Source organism: Myzus persicae, unplaced genomic scaffold, assembly GCF_001856785.1.
Source record: "Myzus persicae strain clone G006 unplaced genomic scaffold, MPER_G0061.0, whole genome shotgun sequence".
Classification (NCBI taxonomy): Eukaryota; Metazoa; Arthropoda; class Insecta; order Hemiptera; family Aphididae; genus Myzus; species Myzus persicae.
In genome coordinates this window covers 97,810-117,297 of record NW_019103891.1, presented here as the reverse complement: position 1 = coordinate 117,297, position 19,488 = coordinate 97,810, and the positions used below count along the sequence as shown (strand labels likewise).

At 30.6% G+C, this 19,488-nt stretch overlaps 2 protein-coding genes across 2 annotated transcripts; one reads left to right on the top strand and one right to left on the bottom strand.

Annotated features, from left to right (window-relative positions):
• Positions 1 to 1,148: 1,148 nt before the first annotated feature.
• Positions 1,149 to 5,208, bottom strand: LOC111035993 (ras GTPase-activating protein 1). Its single transcript, XM_022317854.1, has 2 exons — positions 4,281 to 5,208; positions 1,149 to 3,685 (listed from the first exon to the last, which is right to left on the bottom strand). Exons 1-2 carry the CDS (start codon positions 4,923 to 4,925, stop codon positions 1,547 to 1,549), a joined length of 2,784 nt encoding a protein of 927 aa, XP_022173546.1. The 5' UTR covers positions 4,926 to 5,208; the 3' UTR covers positions 1,149 to 1,546.
• A 143-nt stretch (positions 5,209 to 5,351) lies between these two features.
• Positions 5,352 to 9,936, top strand: LOC111035994 (protein suppressor of forked). Its single transcript, XM_022317855.1, has 14 exons — positions 5,352 to 5,572; positions 5,638 to 5,829; positions 5,948 to 5,980; positions 6,057 to 6,154; positions 6,643 to 6,796; positions 6,877 to 7,110; positions 7,178 to 7,369; positions 7,438 to 7,632; positions 7,697 to 7,943; positions 8,024 to 8,093; positions 8,172 to 8,268; positions 8,325 to 8,610; positions 8,663 to 8,797; positions 9,286 to 9,936. Exons 1-14 carry the CDS (start codon positions 5,540 to 5,542, stop codon positions 9,507 to 9,509), a joined length of 2,190 nt encoding a protein of 729 aa, XP_022173547.1. The 5' UTR covers positions 5,352 to 5,539; the 3' UTR covers positions 9,510 to 9,936.
• Positions 9,937 to 19,488: the final 9,552 nt, after the last annotated feature.

Sequence of the window (19,488 nt, the reverse complement as noted above, 5' to 3'; positions counted from 1 at the left end):
TTATAGGGTTATCGTGCGTGATAGGGTGTAGGTTTGGTAGGTTTTAACACGTTTGTGTTTGGCAGAATTTTGATACGTACGTTTCTGCCATATCCAGTGGGGGGATTGCAGCCTCTCTCCAAACAGGTATCTGCCTGACGAAAAGTGCTACCAGTGACCGAGGTTTGAACTATGGGCAATGTATAATTTATAAATACAACTAATAAAAACTCAAGGTGACCTCACACATATGCATTTAATTAGTTTTATGCAATACAATATGCACAAAACAAGGTTTGTGTTCAGCATACTTCTTATTTCTTATACCATGAAATAACCCATGAATATGAATAAAATTACCACAATTAATTCAGTTCAATTGTCCAAGTATCCAACTATCATACAATACTTACTAACCAAACATTTCTTAAATATTATGTTGACATGCTTCTCTTAAAAGACAATATTAAATTATTTATAATTTAAACATTAGAACATCATATAGTTTTAAGTATAAATTTATTTAACACATTTTGATTGATTCACTTAACTTAAATACTAACATTAAGAACAGTAACTATAAGTGCATTTTTCTTTTTATATTTATTCTCATAATAAAGCAAACATATTACATTGTATACTCTCTTCAATACGTTTAACATAAAATCAAATTTTGTTATAATTAAAAAATATTTCTTCTCAAATTATTAGGTATGCTTTAATTACTAAGATTTCAAATGGCTGAAAGCTGTCTTACACCATAAATGCATCAACAGTAATACCTACATAAACTAGCATTGATTTAACAAAATAATATTAAGTTTATTTTGATACTAATTATGTATCAAATTTTACAATAATTTAACAAAACTGTAATAAAAAAAAATGTTAGTGTACACATTGGAAATATTTATTATCAATACACATAATATTTAATTTAATTTTAATGCATGAATACAAAATGTAGAAAAATATTTTAAAGTTAATATGGATCAAATAAAAATCATTTTATCTAACATAATACAGTATATAATATATATAATAAATGTGTTTAGTTTGAATTACTAAATGTTTATAATATATTTTTAAACCACTATAAATTATGTAAAAAGTTTTGGCACGTCCATGAAAATCTTTGTTGAAATCGACAGAATTGACAGCATTTAAAGAAGAACATAATTAATTTTAATAATTATAAACTCAGTCATCAAAGTTAACCAGTCGATTTTGGTGTATACCGTCATTGATACATTTAGAAAAGCGTTAAGCAGTAAAATAACATTATAAATAACATAAAATAACCAAAATAAATATAAATTTATATGTATTTAGTTATTTGTTTTAATGAGATGGTAAGTTTTTTTGTTATTAACAACATTACCTCTCATCTTATACTCTGGAACACAAGTTTTGTGGATATACAATTTTGAAAAACTATTAAGTATTAATAATAATAACTTAACTACAACTCTGAAACAATGCCTTCAGCAAATTAACTTTGTAAGTCATGGATGAATTTGCAATTAGAAATGTCTATTTTATTCAATTGTATTTGTGTGAATACAATTTAAGTAATCATTTCCAAATATTTTTGTTTATGTTTATTTAACATCTCTGTGACTGTGACCAGCTTTTTTAATGATGGTTGATTTTTACTAAGATTTTGAAGTTCGATTAAATGCGTTTTACAAATGTGATGTAAGGTGCCTAAATTACGGGCAGGGTCGCCTTTGATTTTTTCTCCTTCTGACTCTGGTTTCTCAATTACATTGGATAACTGGTCTAAAAACACAATCATTCTCTCTTTGTTCTTCAATATAAACGGATTAACAACTTCCATGTAAGGCTCCTTGCCTCCAAACTCTACCAAATTGGCTAAGTTCTGCAAGCATTTTGCCACCATAATAAGAGATCTAGCTGCCATAGGTGGTGGTGGTTCTGGAATTAAATTGAACTGTCTAGGATTTAAGATTGCAGGGCACAGGAGTCGTAAGAATATAAAACCAGAAACTACTCTAGTCCTAACTAATCTTTCATATGGCCACTTATTCATTACCATTCTCTGTAGACATCCACATATATATCGTAAAGTACGAGGACAAGCATCAGCTGACATAAATATGGATTGAGTGATCTCATCTAATACTAACAAAAGAAACTCAGCGTTGTCACAAGCATCGTCTGGAGACTCCATTTTACATGGATTAAGTTCACATGATTGTTTACTTTCCAATAATTTAAACACAGTTTGTTGAATCGCAGATTTTAGGAAATCTGAACAAACAGATTTCATATAAAGGTCCATTAAAGTTGTAGTTAATGATGCAGCCCTAAAAAGTGTAGTAGTCTCATCCTCTTTCATTATCTCCACATCATTTAAACTTCTTAACAGATCAGCTTCTTTTTTCTCATGTCGGAAAATTCCCATTAAAGATGTTGCCAAAGGCATGCGGTCCTGGTGGCATAGATCTGCTAGTGCTCGAACAGATTCTAAATCTGGATCAAGAATTAGCTGCTGCATTGGTGAGTACTCTTCAGTTGGCATGATGAGATCATGTAAGTACCTTGTACGCAATCGTAGAGAACCCCATTCCCCAATAGGTGTTATACCACTTAAAGGATACCAGTCTTCGACTTCAGCCCCATTGTTCAATGTATTTAAGTCTACAGTTAACTCGGCTACCTCAGTATCCTTAGATCGTTTTCCTTTGTTGTAAATGCTTACAGTGAATGTTAATACATCAGGAGGTACATCGTCCAAAGTGAACTCTTCGTCAAACACAGGATCAGGTCCACTCTTAGCTCGAGTTCTGGCTACTTTTACTTGATTCAGAGATATTATACAAAATGGGTTTGGTACAAGTTTGAATGGCAAGCGATGAGCATCCAGAATGTGCAGCTGTAAGCAACGTAATTCACGTAATTTATGTGCTTTAGGAACTCTTGACAACTGAGTGACACAGTACATTCTTAAAGAGGAAAGCCATTCTTGAAACAAATCTTGTGTCGATAAAGATAAATAAGTTATAGTAGCCAAACATGGTAAAGCTCTTTCAACTAACTGGAAACAATTAGGTCTATCAAACACACTTTCATGTACTGGATATAAGTAAGCACAACTCAATTCTATCAAACCTTTAGGTTTAGTTCTTTTAGGATTATCATAAAAACATAAATGAGTATCAACTCCATCAATTAATAAAACAAAGTATAATGACTTCCATTTTTTATTCTTGTCGCTTTTCTTGTACATATACCCTTGCATTTTTATTCCTTTTACTTTTTTGATCCCGACCTGTTCTCGACATTCTCTCAATGTTGCATAAATTTTTTCAGCTTGTTGTACTTCCTGTTGTTTGATTGGTAATTCCAACAACTCATGAGAATTACGACACACAGGCATCACAAGAGTATGCCCCTCAACTATCTGTTCTTTACGGTATCTATTTATGACAGCATCTAAACATTCAAATGTACGACCACCCATCAAATAACGAACACCTTTTTTCTCAATTCGAAATCTTTGGATTTGATTGTTGACATGAAAGAACAATGAATAATCACCCGGGGAATTATCACTTGGTCTCACTAAAAAACTTCCAGGACCAGATTTGACTAACATATCTACAGCTTCATTTTTGGTTACTCCTGGATGAAACCAATCAAAGACTGTGTTTGGATCAATATTTTCATCTAAATGATCAACCTGAAAATGTAATTTTTGTATTTAATGATTGTAACTTATTACTCTATTACTTAATTATGAAAACTAATTGATTGTTTAAAATTAATAAAAAACATTTATTCTAAATTAATTAGGTATAACTGTTATAATGTTCATATTGTACTTATATCATAATATATTTAAATTATCTATTTATCTATAGACTGACAAATAATAAGGTAAGTCAGAGCATTTTTATTCATTTACTTTTTCATTTTTTTAATGTTATTTGTAACATTAATTAATTAATTACTTCTAAAAATAAAAGTTTTTTTAAATTAAATTTTTAAAAAGAAGTTAGTTTTAAAATTAAAATAATTGTTAAATTTCCAATTAATTATAAAATTACCACTATAGATTAACATAAAAATTAGAACTTTCAACCCATTTAATTGTGAAATATTTTGAACTAGTTAAATCAGGTTATACAGCAATTACTTTCAAATAAATACATATATACTAAATGAATCACTTATTTAATTTAATTTACTACCTATTAATTTTTCTAAGCCCTCATAAACAAAAAAATGTATAACTTAATAATTTTTATTAATAATAGTTTAATACTTTAACTTACTAAGTCTCTAAAAATCATTCCTTGTTCACCTGTTCTATGAGCAGTTACCCATAGCCATCCATCTCCCATGTCATTGTGTACAAAGAATATGTCACCTTTTTGAAATGTTAGTTCATCTGTATCCGGCATTTTAGTATAAGGCAAAATTGCTACAACGCGTTTTTTATCATTGACAGGTTCAGGAGGCGCTACTGGATACGCAAGTCTCTCTCTTTTCAATAAGTCTGAACAATTTGTATAGTAGCCAATTAAATCAGACAAACTGTCAAACTGTCGGCCACCTATGTAGAAATCACCACATACAGCCGTCACTCTAAAATGATTGATACCAGTACGTCCTAGATATGATAGCACATATGAGCCTGGTTTACGATCACTTTCGCGCACCAGATAACTACCCATTTCTGATGTCTGCCATAATCGTTCTTCTGCTGCATAACGACTTAACCGACCATGATACCAATGATTTTCTGGGGGTGCTTTTAATAATGATACATTATTCCTGCCGTCTAGTTCGTCTTGTTCTATGAATGGATCAAAGTCTTGATCGAGTATGTCCTGACTGTCTTCACTGTTGAGACTTAGAGTAGCATGTACCTTCTCGCGCAATACCACACCTGGACCACCTCTAATGAACTCAGCCATTGTTTTCTTTAGGAAGTCAATTGTGAACGGGCTCAAATAGCTTAATCTATCATTTCATTTCTCAACCCATCAATCGTTCAACCGTTAATAACGATCCTGTAAACTGATGAGCTAAAACACAAAAGTTTTAATGGCGTTCACTGAAAACAACTGTCCCCGCACTTGGACGTTAACGCTCAACGTCGGAGGTATAAAGAACTGAAGATTGAAGAATAATAAAACATGAAAACATTAATTTTTTGGTAATTGATTAAAAGAAAATTTATTCTGGTGGTGCCTGATAACGGCGATTCATCAATGATGATAATATAATAATATGTATAGGCGCTGAATTTATGTTATCAGATCATATTCAAACATTGCGGTTGTTACTACCATAGAATAACCACGTTACCACTATCGATCAAGACGTGATCACAAAATAATGACCACCGAAACCCGAAAATAAGCGAGTTTGCCGGCTATCATTTTCAATGTTTTTGTGATAGTAACGTATATAAATTAAAAATACCAAGTCCAAAGTTTTCGAACGTTCAAAAGTTCGAAACTCGGCCTGCTAAGTGCAAACCATGTTCCTTGTGTTGGGCTAAGACTATATTGTATACTGCTCTAAAATGGAAACAGCCGTCGAAGAATATCCACCAGTGGTAAGTGCAATTTTTAGCGTGATATATGTACTTCAAACGTTAAGATCGCATACTATGTTTTGCAGAACTGGGGTAATGAAAAATTAGAAGAAGCACAGGATACGGTCAACGAAAATCCATGGGACGTAGAATCATGGGCGATACTGTTACGTGAAGCACAGACTCGATGGATCAACGACGTACGATCGTTCTTTGAAAAACTTGTCACTACATTTCCAACTTCTGGTCGATATTGGAAGTATTATATCGAAATGGAAGTATGTATAATAATTATAACAATATTATTATTTGTAAAAACAGGTCCTGTTAAAAAAAAGTTATAAAAAAAGTTCTAGGTATGTTGACAATACTTAATATAATAATTTTGTTTTTTAGATGCGTGGTCGGAACTTTGAAAAAGTCGAGAAGGTACAGTAATGTTATATTTAACATGTCATGTATTTTAACCCTTTATTTTTTATTAATCTCAACACATATTCATCAGCTTTTTCAGCGTTGTCTTGTCAAAGTACTCAACATTGAATTGTGGAAACTTTACCTGGCCTATGTTAAGGAGACCAAAGCACTTTTACCGACTTACAAGTAAATAATTTTACTTTCTGTTCAAATTTATGATATTTTTCTGTTGCCATTATAATCAAGACAAATAAATTAACTCCGATTTCTTTATTGTATTCTACATAAGATAATTAATTGTTATTGAGAAGAAAATTATCCGCCAACTTGTTATATAATCTCTGTAGGAGTTATAATAAAATATGTTTCCAATCTGGCAAAAATTCTCATAATTAGGTGATGGATGATGCATGGATTGTGAATAAACATAATAATCTCCCATAAAATAATAGATACATTTTATATTAATAAGTATAATTTTTATATTATCTACTAATTATTGTTTAAAAATATTTAATCCTTTACATTTTTATTCAACAAATTACATGTCACTAACACAATTAAACTTTATAAAAAAATAAGGGCGAGGTTAGTCTTCATTTGTTTTTAACATGGTTATTGAAATATACTACATTTTCATTTGATGATGAACTTATTTTTAAAATATGTAATAGAGAAAAAATGGCTCAAGCCTATGATTTTGCATTGGAGAAAATTGGCATGGATATACATTCACATAACATTTGGCAAGATTACATAACCTTTTTAAGTAGTGTTGAAGCAGTTGGTTCATATGCTGAAAACCAAAAGATTACAGCAATCAGAAAGGTAGTTCAAATTGATTCGTATTCCATATATTATACAGTGTTATAACTTATAAATTGTAAAATTCATATCTTATATTTTAGGTGTATCAACGTGGTGTTGTAAATCCTATGATTAACATTGAAATGTTATGGAAAGAGTATTTGGCTTTTGAACAAAGTATTAATATTATGATTGCTGACAAGATGATGATTGAACGAAGTAGAGATTATATGAATGCCAGAAGAGTCACTAAAGAGTATGAGGTAGTTATAAGAGGACTGAACAAGAATTATCCTAGTGTACCTCCAACTGGTAGTCTAGACGAGATGAAACAAGTAAGTATCTGATTTCGTTATTTTTATTTGTAGTTGTATACTAATTAATTATTATCTATTTTAATAGGTGGAATTGTGGAAAAAATATATAATTTGGGAAAAAGCAAACCCTTTGAATACTGAAGATACTGCACTAATTACAAGACGAGTAATGTTTGCTTTTGACCAAGCACTATTATGCATGACCCATCATCCTGATTTTTGGTATGAAGCTGCTCAGTTCTTAGATGGAAGTTCTAAAATTCTCTCAGAAAAAGGGGTAAGTATTATTAAACAATTACCTACAAATTATTAAACATATAATTATTGTGAAATTTATGTGTTTAGGATATATCAGCAGCTAAGCAGTATAGTGACGAAGCAGCTAATGTTTATGAAAGAGCAATTGGTACAGTATTAAATACAAGTATGTTACTACGTTTTGCTTATGCTGATTTTGAAGAAGGTCGTATGAATTATGAAAAAGTTCATAGTATTTATAAAAGTTATTTAGAAAATGAAATTACCACTGATCCAACACTGGTATGAATTTTAAAATTGTATTGTATCATCTAAATGACAAATTTAATATTTTAATGGTTTACAGACGTATGTACAATATATGAAGTTTGCTCGTCGCGCCGAAGGAATTAAATCTGCACGGGCAGTTTTCAAAAAAGCTAGGGATGACTCTAGATCTAAGTACCATGTCTATGTCTCTGCTGCTTTAATGGAATATTACTGTAGTAAAGATAAAAACATTGCTTTTCGTATTTTTGAGCTTGGATTAAAAAAGTATTGCGACAACCCTCAGTATATTATTAGTTATATAGATTATCTTTCTCACCTTAATGGTAAATATTATTATATTTAATATTATAAATAAATATATTAAATAATATTTCTTAAATTCATTGTACAATTTTTTTTATAGAGGATAATAATACAAGGGTATTATTTGAGAGAGTTCTATCAAACACAAGTCTTGAACCAGAAAAATCTGTGTAACTATTGCTATTTTTAAACAAATAATAATTTACAACAATGCAATCATTTATTAACTTAATTTTTATTAATTTTAGAGATATTTGGAATCGATTCCTTGAATTTGAATCAAATATAGGAGATTTGTCAAGCATACTGAAAGTAGAGAAACGAAGATCGGCTGTTTTTGGCAAAGTAATTTAAAATAATTATGTACAAACATTAAATATAAATTAATTTTTTGAATTTAGCTAGTTGAATTTGAAGGAAAAGAAACAGCACAACTTGTAGATAGGTATAGGTTTTTAAACCTATTTCCATGTACTAGTCCTGAGTTGAGATCTATTGGTTATAACGAAGTTACCAATACCGTATCTAAAACAATGCATAATTCCACCCAAAGGTCTGCTGTTATTGATGGGTTAGATGACTTAGATAATCGACCCAATGAAAAAAGATTGCCAATACCAGATGTTTCTCAAATGGTACCTTATAAACCTAAATTGAATGCTTTTCCAGGCGAACATATTGTGCCAGGTAATAAAAATGAAGTTTTTTTTTACTAAGTATTATAAATAACATTTTAAAGGAGGAACCTTTCCGCCGCCACCACCTGCTTGCCAGCTAATGCAAGTATTACCACCACCTGGTTGTTTCCATGGCCCATTTGTGTCTGTAGACATGCTTATGGATATTTTCTTGAGACTTATACTTCCTGACAAAGGTAAGTCCTTAAGTATATTTATTTCAGATTCTGCTAGGGCAATGAATGTATTGATTTTACAATAATGAGTGTGTATATTTTTATTATACAACCTTTCAGAATACTAGGATAATTTTCTTACCTTCACATTTGATGATAAGTCAATTAACTCTATTTTTAAACTTAATAACGTAAAATTGGTTTTACTGAATGCACATTTTTTATGTTATGTATTTACACAGATACAGGTGTGGTATCCTCTTAAGATTATCTGTTTATAACATTAAATTAGTGTACTAAATGTGTAATAAACACCACATTTAATACATGCAATGTGTATACTAAATATTCGTGATCATAAAATTTACTTACTACACATTAGTCTTGTTAGTACAAAGATTAAATTTATTCACAGATATTTTTAATTTCTAGACTTAATAGTATGATTGTAGAATTGTTTGGGTAATTAACTATAATTCCTAACAATAAATGTATATTGTTTTATATAGCACCAATGCCAAAAGCTGATAATGGATGTGATGCTAAATTATTTGACACTGCTGTGTCAGTGCAATGGGCCAATGAAGATGCAGCTCATGGTGGTTCCAATAAGAAAAAACGTAGAATAGGAGGTCTGTCTGGTAAAGGTGATGACAGTGATGAAGATATTAACCTAGTGCCACCGCCATTTGATGTATATCGTTCAAGACAACAAAAACGTGTGTCCAAATAACTTATTTGAACTATAAATACTATTTTTAATTCTTGTCTACTGAAACTATTATTTTCATTTATTCATTTCAAATCTTTATTTTTTTTTAAATTTGTAAATAATTATTTGAATTAAATAATTATTTTAGCATATTTGTGTATACACAAGATGTATGTTAATCATTTATTTAAAAAAAAAAAACGATATCATTGATAAAATAATATGTGAAACTATGATGAATATGAATTTCATTAAATATTTTTGAACCAATAACACAGGCTCTTCCAGATGCATTACTAATGCTTAATAAACAATTTTACGTCATTAAGAAACACTTCCCTTCTGTGTTTCAGGTTATAAATTCTTACTTATCACATTCTTTTTGTGCCCAAGGGCACAGATTGTATACTTCTTGTTTAAAATAAAAAATAAAATTGAGAAACACTAATTTCCTCTTTTATAAAAATATTTTCACCTTACCAAAAATAAAAGGAGTACTCACAGATATTTTATATTTCCTATAGGCTACCATTGTGTTTTTCAGTGTAAATAATTGTAAATAGTTGATTTGATATTTATAAAGTATTCACATTATGCTAAAATGACATGTCTCAAATTTGCACCACGCAATATACTTGTATGATATATTATTACTTTCATTATCTACCAAGTGACTGCATGAGTTAGGACCAATGACCAGTGGACCGACCTTCAACATGTTAATGTGTATGTATATAAAAATATATAATTGACAATAATTTAGTACTATGGTTTAATTATAATACTAGTTATTCCCCAAAACCAACTTATATTTATAATAAATAGTGTTACCTATAAATTGTAATTGTTTTTTGATACATCTGTACCTAATACTGTGTACATTTTTTTATTTTGTCTAAAATGAACATTTCAAAGAAAACTAACTTAAGTGATTTTTTCATTGATCCAAAAAAAAATGTTACCTGGTCATATTAATTGTTTTTTATACAGAGTTAAAATTTAATTTAACCTGATCCGACCTTATAATTGTTGGCCTTCTATTGGCTTTTTCTAGATAAATATCTTAGTACTGCCAGACGCCAGTGCCACTGTCTTTATCAATAGAAATTTGCACCTCGCACAATTAGTCCATTTTAATTCATTTTTATCACTGGAAAATAGAGATGACTATCTGTGAAACTGAAACACTTTAAAAAGGCAAACTGGTTAAGACAGTTATAATTCTAGAAAACTTTTTCAAACTAACCCTATTGTGATAATATTTTTCTTTAAAGCTTTTATAATTGTTTATGTCACGAAAATATGACTCACAATGTTGATAATTTATTGACTTGGAAAACATAAACTGCAGTAGTATTATGTAACTGTTAAAGCACCCTTAAAAAAATATTAAATTAATCATGACCACAAGGACTAAGCCGAGCGCGCCCACAGGATAAAATTCCATCCGGGGCAAGATTTAAGAATTACTTATAACTTAATTATAGTGATAGTGACTTCGATATTAAAATACACGCAGTTAAAAATTCTATGGGGGCAATGGCTCGTTTGCCCCTCCTACGGGCACCCTTGGACTAAACTATAGGTATGGGTATTTGGGGTACTAACCCCATGACAAAATGGATTTTTTGGCATTAAAAATTAATAAAACATTTTTATATCCACTTACTATACACATTACACAGCCACACAGGGTATTTTTTAAGCATGTTTACCCTCTTCGGAGAAAGATACATTTTTTAATTGCTTTTTGAAGCTCAACATTTGTTAAACAATCAAAATATTGAAATCAAACTTTTTAACAGTGATACCGAAAATACCATTGGGGAAAACATCCTAAATCCAAAATATTCGTAGTATTTTAATAAATACTCCGATCTCCAGGTGGAGTTTTTTTAGTAGTATAAAATCCTAAATTAAAAAAGTTTTCTTATATCCTTTACGAACCTACATGCTACAAATAGTAGTGGGTGATGGATCCCTATAAAGTGCAGAAGCACAGCCAATGAAAATTAATTTGTATGAACTTGCCTGAAAGTACACTCCCATAAAAATCCGTTTCACGTCTAACACATAACTCATGTTGGGTAGGTATTCGGAAATCCGCATTGGATAATCTCGTGAAAAAACACTACTGGTATTTATTTTGTTGAGGTTTATTCGTTTTTGTATATAGAAATAACGAAACTGTATTCGGGATTAACATCAAGTTTAGTATTTTACATTTTGATGTTTAAAGTTTGGATGAAAATTTCTCGCCGTATCAGCACTATCGCTATTTAAGCGACAAACTATTGCCGCGTGTGGCCGGTGGCCCTATACAGAAAGGCACAACTTCTTCGTCCCCGGCTTTCACTTTTCTATTTTCATCTTCTCCTTTCCCAATATGTGACGACCAGTAAAATGTAATCACCTATCGACCTATCTGTCCCCAAGCCGGACGATGAAGTTGGTGGTGCTTTCCATTTATGTTGGTGCTTCGTGCAATCAATAATATTGTTATGATATATTTGGGTTGTAAAAATGATTAAACCCATTACCTCTCTGGCTCTCTATTATACGTAGTGTGAGTTAGATTGCTTGAGCGCACGACACCAAATATGGCCTTGACCGTTTCGTTCTCGTGGCGCTAACGATATAAATATACGCAGTAATAAATGCGCGGGATTAGAGTTAAAAAAAGTCAAACGTTCTTATTTTATTAATATTATTATTATTGTTTTAATTTGTGGTGCGTGCGCACTAAATTCGTGCGGAGGCCAGTGCTCCGGTGGTTGGTGGATAGGTACTGCGTCGAACTGTAAATTGCCAAAAAAATTCGTAACAATCATAATATAATGTGTGCACACGCCACTACGACGTACCTATACCTAAACTAAATAGATATATTACATATTTACATATTTATACATACTACTTAGCCGCCTAAGTAAAGGTAGATATCAGTATAATACAGAATGTATACAATCGGGTTTCTAAAATACCTTGTCGTTAGAGGTGGACTGGGACAATATTGTACGATAGGAATTTTTTTAGGCACTCCAGGAACTTGAATATCAGGTTAGGCTACTGGGAAATCTCCCAGTTCACCCTTGGCGTGGGTCGTGTGGAGTTGAAAACATATATACCTTTAAGTATCTAACGTGTTATGATATTTTCTGTTTGTTTATTTAAATAACTAAGACTTCAGCATCATAGGTTATTGGTTAAAATTGAGTGTACCTAACATTATGCACCAGACAAATTACTAAAATGTACCTAGAAATTTTTTTTTTAATATTTTGAAATTTACAATTTGTTTATAGAATATAGAATTCTACATTAGTAGAAGTTTAAAATTCTATTATTTTCGTGATTTGATTTTCATTGAGCGCTTCATGTTAAGGTACCACGTTCAGGTCGTTGCATGTTAAAGTGTTTAGTGAACACTCCTCTAGCCAATATGTGTTTGATGGTTAATGGCTTAAATACTTTGTGGCATGTGTCAAATATTGGTTGATGCTTTTTATGTACTAATATCTCAGAAACACATTAGTAACTGAGGCCAAAACTAGGCCACTTTCGTTACAAAATAAAATCTTATAATACATCATCGACAGATTTGTTTGCTTTTTCCTATCCACATGAATTCTATGTTTTTTTTGTTTAGATTAACTTTACTTGAATGTTCAGGATTATTTCATTCTTTGAAGATGTGGTTTTTCAGTAGGTACAATAAGGTACTAAAGGAATCACTGATTATATTAGTACTAATATCGTTTGATTTTAGAGTATCAGAGTTGTACCCTTTCAGCTTCCATAAAGATGGTGTAGTTTTCGGTAGAAAATATGATGGTTATTTTTGGCAGCTTGCGTAGTTCAATGATTAAGTCTTCTTTAATTACTGCAAAAGTGCATGCAACCTACATGTTCAATTTTAAATGCATTTGTATATATTTTAGTGTAGTTAGGTAATGAGTGGTGAGTTGTGTGTTTTTAAATTGAGAGGTCATATACTGACATAATTTTTTTTGTTTTTATTGAAGTTGAAAAGTTTGGTATGAAGTTTTAGTTCCCATTTCAAAAGTGGTAAAATCTTAACGTAATTCTGTTTACGGCTGATGTGTGTAAGTCCATTGTTTGTTGTAATTTGGTAAATAAATCTCGTAGCGAGGTGGATTTTTTGTATTCTGAGCTTAATGGAATTTGGAGGTGCACTGTGATTGTTGAAAATGGTTTGTATCCTGTATCTTTAGAGTTGAAGGGGTATTCCTCCGGTTTGATTTAAAATTCTGTCAATTAGGCTTGTTCAGAATGCCTTAATTGCCAATCGAAGGCCCTTGTTATGATAATTGAGTCCAATATCTTGAGGAGGTGGGTTTAACTGTGTTGTATATATAGGATTAGTTATAAATATTTTGTTACCTTCATAGTATGAAATATGCCTATGCGTAATATAGGTAACACACTAACACTACCCGACACGGTATATTGTTTTATGTATAGTGGATACCTGAATCTAGAAATATTAAATTGGGGAATGGGGGGGTTATATGCTCAATGCCTCATACATGCATAATGCATATAATATATTAATATTCATCATTGTACCTGCGTCCTACATATTACATAACATATATTGTGATACTGCTATACCAAAAATATCAAGTAATACATCAGCACGGCCACCATCGATGCACGTGTTTATAGCACGATTTCTATAATCGTTTATTATTTACGTTTATTGTTTGCCAATCGAAAATGTGCAATGAGTCCTCGAGGACTATAATATTATATGATAATATGTCTATTGTATACTGTCTTATTATCATCATAAAGCTGTAAATAATCAGGTTTAGATTTATTAGATCTAGTTGTCATATTGCCATATTGCCCAATTTATAAACAGGTAAACAAATAGGTATTTGTTTCTTATCAAAAATGTAATAATATTTATAATATTACTTAATAAACATCATTGTTCATTTTATTAATGTAAAACTTATTAAAAAAACTATCGCAAAAATAAAATTGTTATGAAAAGTACCAATATTAATCGATAATATTTGTTAGTAAAAATAAGGGGGATACATAATTTTCTTCAAAATAAGTGGAGGAATAGAAAACGTAAATTAAAAAAATTGGAGGGATGCTCCCCTCCCACTTCGATTACTAGTTAACTTTTATGCTAAACTAACAAAATGCTCATAAAATGATAAAATAACATTTGTACCAATTACCAGCTGCGGCGCAATATTATGTATTACCTATTTACCTACAACTTTCGAGTTTCAGCGCTTGTCAATAAGTTTATGGCTTATGTATTAAAAGTGCGGTTTTCATCGGTAAACAACGATGTTTACCACATTTTTTTGTTGTATTTGTTTAATATAGGTAATAACTAATAGCATACCTACATAAATCAATATGTTGTTATGCGAACACGCAGTTTAAGGTTTTACGTTGGTTTATTTTCGTGCATGCCGCATGGTAATTAATTTAAAAGTCCGCATAGCTATTTAATAACACACGTTCACATGTTGAATTATTCTTATTGCGAATCACTCAAACTGATCCCAATTTTTAAACACCCTTTTTTCGCTACAAGTTTATTATAATATTATTATTATTTTATTCAATTAGTAGGGATCCTAAGAATATTAAATTGGTCTAGATAAACTATGTCTTACATTTACAGAGGGACCCCCTTGAAAGCATGCTCACTCCATTTAGGTTCATCTTTCAAATGAAAACTCCCCATTTTTAATGTAAATTATTTAGTGGATAATTTTTTTGAAAATGCTGAAAAATGGTACCTAATTCAAAATTAAGACGAGTAGTTTCTCAGTTATTATACAGTTCAAAAGGGTGGTTCTCTTTTCAAAAATAGAAGTTTGTAACTTTACAGGTCACTCCTTTAGTAGTAGGTACGAAAAATCTCAAAATCTCATAGTAAAATATTTAGGTCTATTTAAAAAATACAAAAAATCAGGATAGCTAGTATTAAATAAAAGAGGGGATGAGCAATGTGCAATTCAGAATTACGCTGTATATTTGACATAATATATTATAATTATATCGTCTAGGTCGTCATATTATTATATACTTAATACTTATGTTGGAATTACTATAGAATTTAGGTTTTAAGAAGTGAATACAGACAATAATGATATATCTATGACATATAAAATAAATAAATATACCCGTATGGTAATAAGTTATAATAATTACGTGCACTCAGTAGTCAGTGGTCATAAATTCGAAAAGAAGTGTATAATTTAATGATGAAAAGTGACTGGTAGTATTAGCTAGTCAACAAGACTACCACTGTCCCCTGATCACAATAATAATAATTATATCGTCGGGACAGGTCATGGCCCACACCCTTCAGCCAACCAACAGTTACCTACACAATAAAAGTGCAACGACCTCAATACAATGCTGTGGAGATCTTTAAATATATATCCATAACTATGTGATCCTGCACGGCGCTGTCCATGACAAATTAAATGGCCGTACATTTATCGTTCTTAAATTCTGTTAAACGTCAGCTTCACAGAATTCTAACATAGATATTTGGGTTCTTTTGATCAAATATAAAACACAGGTGTAAATTATATCCAATCATAATAACTGTTTTACTTATCAGGTAATATAATTTCTGTTACCGAAGTAACATTAAACCTTAACGGTTTTCGTAAAAATCGGTTCATTTTGTACCTACCGTTAAATATATAGATATTTGCGAGTTTCATGCAATATTAACCTTGAATTTGTACGTTTATAAATCACAGAACATATTATACAATTTGAACACTTTTAATTTTTGATACTCATGGACCATGGTATATAAATAGGAAAATAAAATAAAAATATGGTCGTTATTTAATCGCTAGAGTCAATAAAGCTGTGCAGTAATTTTAGAACAAGTGGCATAATATCATTCATTATCCGTTAGAGTTTTTTTCAGATAATTCCCCACCTACCATATTTATATCAAGTTTCTATGAAAGTTATAAAATAAATCTTCTACATATATAAATATAAAAGGATAAGGTAACTGATTGACTGACTAATCCATCAATGCACAGCCCAAACCACTGGACGAATAGAGCTGAAATGTAGCTTATAGATAGCTACTACGAGGAATAGGCCATTATAAAAGTATTTTTGAAAATTCAACCCCTAAATTGGTGAATTAGGGGTGGTAAAAATTTAACGGTGGCTCCATATTTCCAGAAAAATGATATAAAAATCCACAGTTTCAACACATTTGCTTAAATTTTTACTGAATGACAAAACGTATGAACTTGAAATTTGGAATTGTGGTTCCTCTAATGTTTTAGATGAGCTTGAAAATTTCTTATTTCATTCCTTGGCAATATATAAATCTTCTCAATATTCGAATAAGAGTACTTAACTCGATGATTACTGTTTAATGTATAAAGATTTTTACATTGGTGATCTTTCTTCTTAATGGGCTTAGTTCGCATATATTGCCTACTTATGTCGCACTTATTCTTTATCTTATCGTCGTGTCCGGATTTCACCGCAGGTGGATTGCCTACCTTATATAGTTACTAATTGCATATTGTCAATAGATTCATAGGCGCACTTTCAGTCTTAAACTCGGGAGTGCTAAAATATGTTATCACAAAGTGACTCGTGGGGAGGCTTTGCCACCTCATCCACTATACGGATACACGATTATACACATCAGGCATAAATTAATTTCATTTTCAATACAATTATAAATTACAAAGTTATAAAAAACCGAAGTGGTGAACCTGATTTTCAAGAAAGAATCTTTTTTTCGACCGCGATATATTACAACGGCTATTACATTCTTCGATGAACAAGGGTCATCCACATTTTTACTACTTTCATCATTTTTGTTTCATTCAATTTAAAATATATTAAACACATTTAAACAGGAAATATAAGTCCGTGGCATAAGTGCATTAAAAATACAAACTGGAATAACTACATTTTTATAAACGCAAAATTACACTTTAAACCATATTTTTAACTCCAAATAAGCTGAAGGTGCTAATCAAGGACTTGTGGGGGAGGGGGGTGCTAAGTAGTAGGCACCCCTTGACATCCCCGTATGTTCACCAATGCGCAGATTCCATACTTAAACGGCTAAATTACATGTATAAATCGATTTTTATTTGAAGTTACTAGCTATCTTGCTAGACACTCAAACCAGATTTTTAATTTTACACTTTTTTGATTCAAAAAAAGCACCGAATAGGTATGCGACTCCACAAAAAACATTCCATCAGCCGTATGAATATTGGATATACATTTTTTTTAAACAAATATTTGTCAGGGTAAAGCCGAAAGGTACAGTTAGTATTGTATAATTTTTCAAATTATATCCAATCATAATAACTATTTTTTTTTGTAACCAATGTCAACCGCCAACCGGTCCCCCATTTACATATACATAAATATATTATGTACAAAAATATATCAGATTTCCTGTTCACCAAAACAAAATTCTTGTGTGAGCACGTCTTCTTTAAAATCGTTATTCTTATTCCTCATCTAGATCATTAGAGAAAATACTATACCAAATTTCAAGTTCTTTTGTTGTTATTGATAAATAGCGATGAGTACGTGGCTTTTATATTATATTATATAGAACAAAATTCCTAATCTGCCTACCTTTAAAATACTTTTAAATTACTTCTTATTGTGTATCTAGATAGCTTTGAGTATTCGTTTTTTCAAATATTAAGTTGTAAGTTTTAATATTATTAAAAATAGTTTTGGTAAAATAACAAAATGCTTTATTTAGCCTTGTTAACAAGGTAAATCAACAAAAAAATTATAATATTTTTATTTCATCTAAAAACTTGTTTAGAGAGGGTGATAAAGAAGGTATCGAAGCTAAAATTGGTACGAAAACCTTCAGGGGATTATCAAGAATAACTGTTCAAAAATGCAGCATAATTGGTTGAGTAGCTTTCTCGGATACCGGGAACAAATTAAAAACTACTCGCTATATTTTATAGATAATCTAAACCTATAATTGTCCCACCCGGCGTTGTCCGTACCAAAGATTTTTTTTTACCAAACATATATAACGTACGTGAAACTATTGACTAAAATAAAAAATTAATATAACTTGTGATGTTTCTAATCATTAATATTTATACTTATATTATTTGTATCTAATATTCGTAGGTTAATCGTATTCAACTGGTTGGCACTCAGCAACACAATGTCCAGTGGTGACTTATTCGAAATCCCGCAGCATAGGAATTCCGGATATACGTGAACACTACTGATTCTGGTGATGAAGTGGCAGTGGCTGAGATTTTAACTTTTATTTTTTAAAGGTAGAAAATGTGTAGGAAATCTTCTAATACATTTTCTTATGTTAGCTAGGAAGAGAAATATTTTTATGAATTTCCAACATTATTGAAATATAATTTGAGCATTTTTGGGAGTTAGACGATTTCCGTCATAAATCTAACTTATTCAGAAAATTAAAACATTTTTATTACCCCAAATGTCGATGACAGACAGAAAAAAAAACACACATCATTGTACAATTAATACATACAATGTGGCTTCACTCAGAATCTAAATATTTAATATCGAAAAAACAAAGAAATATACTATGATTAATATTAAGTAAAATATATATATAATATACATATTAAGTGTAATAGGTTATATATATATAATCATTATTTTTTTAAATACTTTTTTTTACGTATCTATTTTTAAACAAGAAACACAGTCTTAACTATACCTGCTTAATATGCTGCTTGCAGTCCTAAATTCTTAAGTCTGTATAAAATGGGAACGAAAAAAATAATTTCAAAGAACTGAAATCAGTATCTACATATAGGCAATGAGTACCTAGTGTGCTAAATTCCCAGTTTCTGAACTTATTTTTAATATAACGCAATAAATTATAATTCCATATAAAATGTATGTACTTACAGTAACTACGGACAAAAAAAATACTTTCATATCAACAATTGTAACTATGTTCTTACTA

What these genes read in the sequence shown, in the direction of transcription:
- LOC111035993 (XM_022317854.1), bottom strand. Translation starts at nt 4,925, where the DNA reads ATGGCTGAGTTCATTAGAGGTGGTCCAGGTGTGGTATTGCGCGAGAAG. An exon ending in GAATGATTTTTAGAGACTTA is followed by an intron (nt 3,686 to 4,280) that starts GTAAGTTAAAGT and finishes TTACATTTTCAG; the next exon opens with GTTGATCATTTAGATGAAAA.
- LOC111035994 (XM_022317855.1), top strand. Translation starts at nt 5,540, where the DNA reads ATGGAAACAGCCGTCGAAGAATATCCACCAGTG. An exon ending in GTCTAGACGAGATGAAACAA is followed by an intron (nt 7,111 to 7,177) that starts GTAAGTATCTGA and finishes CTATTTTAATAG; the next exon opens with GTGGAATTGTGGAAAAAATA. An exon ending in AGGCGAACATATTGTGCCAG is followed by an intron (nt 8,611 to 8,662) that starts GTAATAAAAATG and finishes AACATTTTAAAG; the next exon opens with GAGGAACCTTTCCGCCGCCA.